The sequence below is a fragment of the Heterodontus francisci genome, chromosome 30 (genome assembly GCF_036365525.1).
Source record: "Heterodontus francisci isolate sHetFra1 chromosome 30, sHetFra1.hap1, whole genome shotgun sequence".
In the NCBI taxonomy this organism is placed as follows: Eukaryota; Metazoa; Chordata; class Chondrichthyes; order Heterodontiformes; family Heterodontidae; genus Heterodontus; species Heterodontus francisci.
Genome location: NC_090400.1, coordinates 43,243,992 through 43,256,077, shown reverse-complemented (window position 1 = coordinate 43,256,077; position 12,086 = coordinate 43,243,992). Strand labels below are relative to the sequence as shown.

Sequence of the window (12,086 nt, the reverse complement as noted above, 5' to 3'; positions counted from 1 at the left end):
GATACTGGCATTTCACAGACTGGTTAAGGTCTCCTTGTGAGTGTTTAAGGTTTACACACTGCATCAATAGATGTCTGTGGACTTGTAGAATGTAACCAGATATTTTAAATTATTCAAATATATCTGAATGTGATAATACAAATGTGCGCTGTCTAAGCTATATCCAGTGAAATGTTTACTGTAGCATTTCTACATTAGGTAGAACAATTGATTTTTCCATATGCTAATAATACATATGACTCATTCAATCCCAAATAATGAGTTCTTTATTAATAGAATATTAACTAAGGGACTCATTCATGCCACGGAATTTGTTTATTCAGACCAGTTCAATATAAGTGACATTTACCTTTTCACCAGGCTCTTCCCATTAAGCTGCTCCTATAGTACACCTGAAGAGGAACAATGTTGAAATGCTAATTATGTCTTTCCTCATCTTTCTGACAAGGTTTAAAGCAAAACTCTGGCTGTGTGAGGACCACCCACTGTCCCTCTCTGAGCAGGTAGCTCCCATCATTGACCTCATGGCAATAAGCAACGCACTTTTTGCTAAACTTAGGGACTTCATCACTCTTCGGCTCCCACCAGGATTTCCAGTCAAAATAGGTAAGCAACTGAAAAGAAGTTCTGCATTTTCACATGCATTTTGCCTTCTGAATGTTGCATCTGAAAACCAACTAAACTTAGTCATATCGATGAAAATAATGAATTGCAAATTCCTAAGAGCTTAGTATTGCCCTTTTACAAAAGACTACCTGAGTTCCTGTATTATTGCCCTCATGGTGATTTGAGACCTGCAACACAGCTGCTAAGATGGAACTGGGTTTAAAACAGCCTGTTTCTTTAGGGCCACTGTTCAGATATCCCTTGTGGAAAATGTGTCAAAACAGGTATATCCTGAGGTCAGTTAGAGGTTAATTGCCTAAGGAAGTTCAGTAGATCAGCAGCTGTTTTTAATCTCCAATTCTTTACCCTCGGGTAAGTTCAGAGTATCAAAGTTAAAAAAAGCAGCAATAATGATTGACTTCCATTCCCTTTTTTAAAATCTTTTGACATTTTGAAGCGCGACATCTGAAATAGGGTACAAGTATGCTAGATGTTACTCTTGTTGACCCCAAAAATTCACAGGCCATGATCGAGGTGGTTACACTGGGATCGCCCACAGTGGTTCTCCCAATGCTGTTTCCACCAGAGTTTGTGCGGCTACAACCAGGTCCCTTCCATTTTCTAATGGATTCTGCAAGACTTCAAGCATTAAGGATACCCTGAAAGTTCAGAGCCATTATATACAGCTTAATTCAGGTAACAGTCTTGCTTCCGGCTCAGTCGGTTGTGGGTGTGTGTCCTCAACTGGGACTTAAATGATTACCCTAGGATGATATTCCTGTGCAATGCTGAGGAATGCTGAATTGTCTGAGTTGTCACCCTTTGGGGAAGACATTAATTGAGCTCCTTTTTGCCTGTTCAAGTGAATGATAAAGACCCTTTCACAGGTTTTGAGGCAGTTTTAGTTAGTCTCTGGGGTTCAGTGATACTGGTCACTTTGTTACGTTCAAGAGTTCACCTCTACTGACAAATATCTAGTTATGCAATAGCTAACTATTACATAATAGGATCCCCTCTTAAATGAAAAAAATAATAAAACACACCACTGTATCTCAGGACAGACTAAATATATTTGTTTTTGTTCAGTCTTTTTATTGAATTAGACCAAGACTTAGTTTTGAACAAATCACAGTCTAATTGGTGTATGACATGAACACCAGTTTCAATGGCTGCTCATTGACTCTCTGTCAAGAGAGAGGTTTATCAATATATTCCCTCTTTGTCCGAGCAGCTCCAACAGATGCATTTTACACTTATCTGGGAACAAGTTTTAATTTAATAGCAAGAACTTAACATAAATCTGTCTGTTGGATCAAAAGTCCCAAAACATGACAGATCCGACCCAACACTATTCAAGGAAGAGAAGGAAATTATCCTAGTTAATGTCCCTCAATTAGTTTTAGCAAAATAAACCAGATTAGAGTCAGAGTCAGAGTTATACAGCACAGAAACAGACCCTTCAGCCCATCGTGTCCGTGCCGGCCATCAAGCACCTAACTATCCTAGTCCCATTTTCCAGCACTTGGCCCATAGCCTTATATGCTATGGCATTTCAAGTGCTCATCTAAATACTTCTTAAATGTTGTGAGGGTTCCTGCCTCTACCACCTCTTCAGGCAGTGCGTTCCAGATTCCAACCACCGTCTGGGTGAAAATGTTTTTCCAAAATCCCCCCCCAAACCTCCTGCCCCTTAACTTAAATCTATGCCCCCTGCTTATTGACCCCTCCACTAAGGGAAAAAGTTTCTTCCTATCTAACCTATCAATGCCCCTCATAATTTTGTATACCTCAATCAGGTCCCCCCCTCAGCCTTCTCTGCTCCAAGGAAAACAACCCTAACCTTTTCAGTCTCTCTTCATAGCTGAAATGCTCCAGCCCAGGCAACATCCTGGTGAATCTCCTCTGCACCCTCTCCAGTGTAATCAGATCCTTCCTATAGTATGACGCCCAGAACTGTACACAATACTCCAGCTGTGGCCTAACTAGCGTTTTATACAGCTCCATCATAACCTCCATGCTCTGATATTCTATGCCTCGGCTAATAAAGGCAAGTATCCCATATGCCTTCCTAACCACCTTATCTACCTGTGCTACTGCCTTCAGTGATCTATGGACAAGTACAGCAAGGTCCCTCTGACCCTCTGTATTTCCTAGGGTCCTACCATCCATTGTATATTCCTTTGCCTTGTTAGTCCTCCCAAAATGCATCACCTCACACTTCTCAGGATTAAATTCCATTTGCCACTGCTCCACCCATTTTACCAGCCCATCTATATCGTCCTGTAATCTAAGGCTTTCCTTCTCATTATTTACAACACCACCAATTTTCGTGTCATCTGCAAACTTACTATCATACCATCTATATTCACGTCTAAATCATTAATGTACACTACAAACAGCAAGGGTCCCAGTACCGATCCCTGTGGTACACCACCGGTCATAGGCTTCCACTCGCAAAAACAACCCTTGACCATCACCCTCTCCCTCCTGCCACTAAGCCAATTTTGGATCCAATTTGCCAAATTGCCCTGGATCCCATGGGCTCTTACCTTCTTAACCAATCTCCCATGTGGGACCCTATCAAAAGTCTTACTGAAGTCCATGTATACTACATCAACTGCTTTACCCTCATCTACGCATCTAGTCACCGCCTTGAAAAATTCAATCAAGTTAGACAGACACGATCTCGCCCTGACAAAGCCATGCTGACTATCCCTGATTAATCCCTACCTCTCCAAGTGGAGATTAATCCTGTCCCTCAGAATTTTTTTCCAATAGGTTCCCTACCACTGATGTTAGACTCACTGGCCTGTAATTACCTGGTTTATTCCTGCTGCCCTTCTTGAATAATGGTACCACATTCGCTATCCTCCAGTCCTCTGGTACCTCTCCTGTGGCCAGACAGGATTTGAAAATTTGTGATTTAAGGTGTTTTTACAAAATTTTGATTAACTGGAGTCTTTCTGGCTCAGAATGGCTGCCCTGTTACTGATCCAACAATAGTCATTGCTTTGAGATCCTTTGAGGATGTGACAAGGTGTAACATAAATGCAAGTATTTCTCTCTTTAAATCCAATTATTTCAACAGTTTTGAAATAAAATTCTAAAGGGAGATGATCTGTTAAATTCTAATGTTGATTTGAACATGCAATTTTTTTTTCGTTTTGCATGGAGACCTCAGCAATATTTAAATCTTCTCTACAGAAATTCCAATTTTTCACATCTTGAATGCTCGCATCACCTTTGGGAACCTGAATGGCAGCGATGAACCCGTGACCTCCATCAGGAACAGTCCTACCAGTGAGGCTCCATCTCCCAGCAGTGATACATCCAGTGTGAGCAGCTCCAGCTCCATGAGTATGTGTTAAAAGAGTCCCAGTCTATGATTAATTATCTATACACATAAGCACATCTTATTATTCTAATCAGTCAGTTGACCACTGCCCATTAACTCACACTGGGGTCATCTTAATTTTGTGCAATAATGTAAAATGGAGGACTGCAAAACCCACTTTACATCTCTCCCGATTTTCATTTCTATTAAAGACAATGGAAATAAAAATCAGGAGATGTAACACAGGTTGCCGATTCGCCATCGCCCATTTTACACTATTGTGTAAAGTTAAAGTTACTCCACTGTGTTAAAGCATGGACATGTTTAATATTTAATCTAACATGAAGGCAAATTCTTATCCAATTGATTATGGTTCAACTGTATCTTTAAGATACACGTTTTAAGGTATTTTTACACTGCCAGTTTCTTATCTTTTCCATCGGTAGAGTAATCTTTCAACAGACTTCTCCATCTTTTCTTTTGAGTTACCTACCAGTTGTATTGGGTTCTACAGTGCAATGTGGAGACCCAATTACTTAATAGAGTGTAAATAAGGGAAAGGACTGCCCACATTACTGAAACTGGCTTTCCTAAGCTGATAGTGCATTTATAAACATTATGTGAAGGTCTACAGGGTTGTGAGCTCCTGAAATATCAGGGTTCTGATACTATGGGAATCTGTGTGTCTGCATTTCTATAATATAAAAATACCATAGTATTTGTTTGCAGGTGAAGTGCAACATATCTAATGTAAAGGAACACAAATTTCAGTCCAGTGTTCAAAGTCATAACATGACTACTTCCCATCTTTATTACCGGGCTTGCATACTGGCAGAGATCACATTGTAAGATGCCAGGCACCTATGGGACCAGGTCTGAGACTATTCAACTGGCTGCTGGTGAAACATCTCCATGCAGGAAAATACGAGGGACAGTTTGGCATTCAGGGAAATGTGAATATGGGCTTCTCCCAGCCTGGAAGCATTTAATTTAATGATCTTTGACAATTAGTTTCTAACAGATTACAATCTACTTTATGTATGTCATTACCAATATAAATCAGTCTTCCATAAGCAGCTATCTTGCCCATTCCAATCCACATAACAACTTATCATCATGTTTTACCTCATCCCATATATTTACCCCTTTATGGTTTTCTCACTGTTTCTCCTGCCAGACCTCTTCCTTTGGTATGACATGTCTCAGATGGCTGTTCCATTAATGACAGAGGATGCATTTGTTCTTATAGTTTTCTCTCCCTCTCTTCACCATCCAAAGGTGGAGTCCTTTGTTAGTGCAGTGCTCTATCTAACAGTTCAACTGATACGCAGTATGCTGCTCCCCATGGTACCAGAATTACTTTTTATTTAGGTAATGTTAGTAGTCATTTGTTTCTGCTCACATTATTTCATCAAAATAATTAACTTAAATGCAGTCCTGTGCCCAGTGTTGACCTGAGCATTCTTATGTTCCACTATACATTTTTTTTAAAACAGAGGTTTTGAATTTGTAACACATTCTCAATTCTGATTTCTCATCATATTTTGTTTGGCCTGCTGGCTTTGTAATGCACAAGGCTCTCAGTAATAATATTCCCTGGTTGAGTTCATTTAATCAGTGTGCTCAGTTGGAAAATATAGCTGCATAAAACTGCTCTTAATATTGTGAAAGGTAGTAATATTGTAGGGTGGCTTCCTGCACAACACAACTGCATCCAACTGAAGACACCAAGTGCACAGAAATCTATGAAGCTTGGCCTTTTTAATACAAAATGTTAGGAATTGCTGTTCTTGGGATGTGCTGTGTAAACTGATCGCAGCAGAGGAAGTGATAGGATTCTAGAGTTGGCCTCAGCACCACTAAGTTAGTTAGAGTACAAAACACAGCCAGGGCTCCTATTCTTGATTGCTACCGTGTGTCATTGAGAAACAACAGGATGAGGCTATGATTATTCCCCTGCCACTGAGTTGTTTGTAGCCACTCCCTGTCTATGCTTCCATATGAAGTATTGCCATTTGCATGCCCTTGGGCTAAGGTCAGTTGTCAGATATAAAACTTTCCCTGCGCCAACACAAGTTAGGAGAAGAGGAGGGGATAGATATAACTATATATAACTTTATACTCTAAATAAGATGTAGTTGCATTAATAGGGTTTATGAATGTTTTGCATGGAGTAAGCTGCAGTAATTATTTTGATAGACCAGCTGTAATTATGGTCTATCAGTAATTGATGTATTACAGATTTGTTTTGGCTACGCCCTGTGTTTCTGACGTACTTTCAGTATTGAAGGGAAGGCTCCATCCAGGATTACCTGGAGCTCAGTGCAGATTGGCCAAAGAGTGCCACTAAAGAGAGATATAAAATAACTGGAAAGCTGGCACCACTACTCTGTCCTGTGGAATCGGGACCAGCGCAATGAAGCTTTTGCTGGCATCAGTTAAAAATATAATGATTCAAAAATGAACACTAATAATAACAGTATATTTTAGTTCCCTTTTTTTGTTTTTCAAATTCCTTGTAAAAAATTGTGCATTTTCCTTACAAGAAATTGATTGCAGATCACAGGTTCACATGAATGACATCTGTGATATCTGGTGTAGCAAATCTTGGGTCCCTGCTAGGGTACTGGGGAGTTCAAGGAACTTGCTTCCTTATAGCCTCTCACCTTAGCAATGGTACATTGCACAATCCAGATCCTATAGAGTGGTATGGGGGTGGGGGAGTGGAGAAAGGGAAAAGATAAATCATCAAATGGAGAATTCAAAAGCTATTTTAAAGGACTCTGACAGCTTTTCTTATCAGGAAATGTGCAGATTGTAAAACGGTTGGCATATATACAGAAGTAGCTGTTTACTGTATTATTTATTGTAGCTGAGACTCTTAAGGAAGTAAAATGTCTTTGTGGCAACTGCTATTCATTTGTTCCAAAATAATTGATGCCAGTGATGTAAATCATGTCAACGCTCATGAATGAATCTTGAAACCGTCAGTGTGTTGTGCAATGTTGTTATAACTTCTCCTTCAACTGTTAGATGTTGGTATTTATCGCTCTGAGTTATCTTAATCTATGATGTCATAGGAACAGACTGAATTGGTTGAATATTTTGCCCCTTTTCCACTGACTACGTTCATGTTTGTGATGATAAACATTGTGTGATGATCAATGTAACTAATGTCATAGACGCAGGTACAGAAATTGAGGGGTGGAAATGAGAGTGAGTTGAAAATACTGGCAGATGATTAGAAACAGAAAAAGAGGCTAGAAGTACACCCATATAAACTGGACACCACCCAGTCAGATATGGAACCTTTAACAGAATAGAAAACAATGAACGGCTTTGCTTAATTCTTTTAGAATGAAATATATTATCTTATTGTAAAAGATAACTTTCTGTAAGTCCCATTAGTGCATTCTACTTTCATTATTGCGTGTAATGCCACCTTAAATACAAAGTTACTGCTTTTTAGAACCTTAACACTCTAAAAACATATGTAGAGGAAATACTTAGCACCACATTGCTGGAAGTTGTTAGATATTTTTCTTACCTGCGTTACTTATTTACGAATGATTAATCTATTTGTATGATTATTTTTTCCAATAAGTTAATAGAGGTATGAAGCTATTCATTTTAAATGGGTTAACACCTTAGCTGGAATGTAAAGGGCTGGATTTTCAGCCCCTGCCAGGACCAGGACTGGAAGCAGGAAGAAGCTAAAAATACCACTCCACAGCTCCATCTTGCCTGCGTGCCATTTTTGAGGAGGCAGGATTGGGGAGTGGCAGGTAGCCGACACAACTCATTAAGAGCCACTTAAGGCCAATTAAAGGAGGTTGACTGGAATTTTCCAGTCGGCCACCAGGTTCCCGCAGGTGGCAGGGGCCAGTTTAGGTGTCTGGTGGCGGCCTCTCATTGACAGGCTGGGGGAGGCCAATGCTTCAGGCAGGCCTATAGCTCCTCCTTGCCTGCCTGGGTGCGGGAGCAGCCACAGGCTGCCCTTTAGAAAGGCTCCACTCTCCACAGTGGTGGCCTGGCTGCAAAAGCCAATCTTTAACTTAAACTTAGAAAAGGTTGGAGGGAGGGCACTGCCATCTTGAAGCGCACTCTCCCTTACTTACCTTTCATTGCAGCCTGCTGCTCCTTTCAAACTGGAAGGCCGGGCCGTCTCCAGGTCAATTAAGGGATGCAACCCCCCACCAGACCCATCCCCGAAAATCACAATGAGTGACTGCTTCCCCCCCTACCCCCCCGGGTGTGAGTTCAGGACATGGAAACCTCTGTTTCTCGACCCCCTCCCCCCACCCCTGGAGGGAAAGTCCTGCCCAAAGTGTTGTTTTTCAGAGAAAACCCAAATGAACACAATACACTTACAAATAAAATTTCCTGTTAACAGGAGACAAATAAGTAGCTGTTTCATATTCCATTGCCTCCTGCTCTGTGTGTCTTGTACAGCCAGTGGCAACAGATAAAGAAACTTGCATAGGCTCGTGGCTCAGAAGAGTCACGCATCTGAGAGACAGCTAAACTAGGGAGGCGGTGGTGTACTGGTAATTAACTGGTAATTAACTGGACTAGTAATTACGAGGCCCAGGCAAATGTTCTAGGGACATGGATTTGAATCCCACCATGGCAGATGGTGACATTTTAATTCAATTAATAAAAAAAAATCTAGAATTAAAAAAAAGCTAGTCTAATGGTTACCATGAAACCATTGTCAATTGTTGTAAAAGCCCATCTGGTTCACTAATGCCCTTTAGGGAAGGAAATCTGCTGTCCTTACCTGGTCTGGCCTACATGTGACTCCAGACCCACAACAATGTGGGTGACTCTGAAATGGCCTAGCAAGCAACTCAGTTGTAACAAACCGCTACGAAACCTAAGAAAATAAATTTAAATCATCTTTATTCTCTTAAAAGCAACTTTTGTTAATTATAGGTAATTCATGAAAGACTTGATTTTATATAGTGCCTTTCACGACCTCAGGATGACCCAAAGGGTTGTACAGCCATTTGAAATATAATCACTGTTGTAATGCTAGAAACACAGCAGCCAATGTGCGTACAGCAAGCTCCCACAAACAGTAATGTGATGATGACCAGTTAATCTGATTTCATGATGTAGATTAAGAGATAAAGATTGGCCAGGACACCAGGGATAACTCCCCTGCGCTTCTTCAAAAAAATGCCATGGGACAAAAGAGGGCAGACAACGCCTTGGTATTAACATCTCACCTAAAATGCTGCATCACCCCCTCAGTACAACATTAGACAGCCTAGATTTTGGGGTTTAAGTCTCTGGAGTGGGACTTGAACTGATAACCTTTTGACTCAAAGGTGAGGGTGCTACCCACTGAACCACAGCTGAATTTCATCAAAGCTAACTATATACTTTTATACAAAGTCATCAGCTTACAAATTCACAAAATCACTTTTTTGATATTAGTTACCATACAAGTAAAATAAATGAATTAGCACTAAATTGGACACAGCTGGTCCAGTATAATTATGCTGGCTTTATCATGTAGTGATATATAATTGCTGCTCTTATATTGTTCTGGTGCAGCTGGCTCCCAATGATTGAGTCTCCTGCTAGCTCCGAACATGTGGGTTTTACACAGTTAGTGACATCAAAATAGATTTGCTGGATTCTTTAAGGCTGATTGTGGGAGGAAACCTTTCACTTAATTAACTGGGCCTTTCTGACCAACAACCCTCACAAATCTCATTGCCACCAGCTGAGCAAGACTCACATTATCAGGAGGCAGCGGCACTAACCCAGCACTAGAGCAAAATAAAAGCAGCTAATTAGATGCACCTTGGTAATGGAAAACTTCACTTAAAGGGAATACATGCTTATCCACTATTGCATTCATAAATTCTACAGTGTTTAAAGTGGCATTCCTGGTCTATACTAAGTTAGCTGCACACAGCAATCAAGCCACTGCAATTGGCCTCAAATGTTTCTGAACTAGGAAGGGGAGAAAAATCAGGCAGTGTTCCCATTCTTAAATGCTATTGGGGTGCTAAAAAGCAATTATATTAGAATTGGTTTGGGATATGATGATAGTTCATTATGAGCAATATTCAGCTGAGCAAGTATCAGAGAGCTGATGGTGCCTGTCAACTGCACTCTAGAAAGAGTTAGTGTCTTGAAAGCAGAAGAGTTTTTAAGCAGCTTAAAGAGGGTTTGATAAGAGTAAATAAAAATAAACTCTTTCCACTGGCAAGAGGGTAGGTAATCAAAGGACACACATTTAAGATACAAGATATCTGGCAAAAGAACTAAAGTGAAGATGAGGAGAATCATTTTCTGTGCAGTGAGTTGCTATGATCTGGAATGCACTGCCTGAAAAGGTGGTGAAAGCAGATTTCAAGAGTAAAAGAAAATTGCAAGTCTGCGGGGAACAAGCAGGGGATAACTTTCAAAGAACCGCCACAGGCACGATGGGCTGAGTTGACTCCTTTTGTACTGTATGATTCTAACTCTGCAATCAATGAATTGTCTTCACAAAGTACTTTTATTAGATCCGTAGACTGAGATGTATGTAATAGTGTGATCAATGGTGTCATTAGGTTATTATAACATCACTAATCCTACCAGTCTATAGAGACTTCCCAACTTCACTTAAATAAAATTGCACAGGATGTTGCACTTGCACAACAGATCTTTAGCTCAGTCCTTGAAACAGTAGATACTTGGCTTCTAGTGAACTTAGAATCATACAGGACATTCAGCCCATTGTGCCTCTGCCGTCTCTTTGAATTTAGCCCGCTTCTATCCTCCCCTGTGCCTTTTACCTTCCATGCTACAATTCCAGTCAGGGGCTTCTTACATAACTATTGACTGATGTCTGCTGACGACCCTAGTGTTTATCTAAGATAAGAAAGTGGCTGACGGAATCTATTTCACAAAGAACGTAACTTCAGTTAAGTTTTCAAGTTTTTCTTGGCAGCTTCGTGTCGTGGCTGTGACATGGACCCGGCACTCTTTGAGGTGCCCAGAGGCTACACCGTAGTTGGCAGCAACCGGGATTCTCTGAGGGAGGAAGACGACGACCTCTTGCAGTTTGCTATTCAGCAGAGTTTGCTTGAAGCAGGCACTGAATATGATCAGGTAGGGAAAGAGCTCTCCTCTGGTGCTGAGGACTGGAACTACAAGCTATGTTCACAGATTGTTAAATAAGTTAAAGACTGAATATGGAAAAAGAACAAGAGCATTCAGACGTCTTCTGGGACTAAGAGTTGAAGCTTCACATGTGCTATAATAATAAATTATGTAAAGAATAATGAAAATCTGGACACAATAAATACAGTACTCTAATTGAGCAATTCAAATAATGTCATAAGATTGAAGCTTGAGCAGTTAGCAACTGTTATTTAAATCCCAAAATGAGGTTATAGTCTTCAAATCACTTCCTGCTACTGAGAAAACTGGTATTGTCTACGATTTCAATTTTAGATGAGAGTCTGTTCTGCATCTGGTTAGTTCCTGTGCTGACAGCTGGTGTCAGTGCAGTGACAATTCCCAAGGAGCTAAGCATTCTTGGGCCTAGATTTTGTGTCGCCATCAAGGGTGGGAATGTTGCGGGGGTGGGGGAGTAGTTGGAGAATCGCAACGCAGCCGTCCGCTCGGAAATCCGCCGTCGTGACGTTGGTTCCGGATTTTGGCAGTAGTGGGAAACCACAATGGTGACACTCTAGCTGCAACATGACGGGAACCTATTTAAATTGCTGAGTTGCTGATTTAAATATCATTATAAGCAATTTAATGTCCGATGGCCGATTCCATGAACAGCAGGTGACAAGGACATGCCTCTGGTTTCACAACCAGTGAAACCTGGTGGCACAAAGGCGAGAGGGCACATTGACATGATGGGTAGGCAGCCTTGAGCACTGCAGCCTAGGGGAAGGTGGGGGATGGTGTTGGAGGCCATTGTGGGAGCACATTGCTGCAGGCTCTGCAAGGGATTCTGGGGTAGTGGGGGCTCTGCAAAGGGGTCCTGGGTAGGAGGGTATCTACAAGGGGGTCCAAGATAGCAGAGGCTCTGCAAGGAGGTCCGGGTTGGTGGGCGCTTTGCAAAGGGGAGAACTGTGCGTTTGGGGGTGGGGGATCAGTATGGTGTAGGCAAATTGTTGTGTGATGGGTC

General features: G+C 41.2%; 1 protein-coding gene across 1 annotated transcript in view; it reads left to right on the top strand.

The window, feature by feature from the left end:
- Nucleotides 1-12,086, top strand: part of ankrd13b (ankyrin repeat domain 13B) — a 365,862-nt gene that overhangs the window by 334,146 nt on the left and 19,630 nt on the right. Inside the window, exons 12-14 of the mRNA XM_068009985.1 lie at nucleotides 449-606; nucleotides 3,811-3,963; nucleotides 10,893-11,053. Coding sequence (XP_067866086.1) covers nucleotides 449-606; nucleotides 3,811-3,963; nucleotides 10,893-11,053 — 472 coding nt within the window. The remainder of the gene's footprint in view (nucleotides 1-448; nucleotides 607-3,810; nucleotides 3,964-10,892; nucleotides 11,054-12,086) is intronic.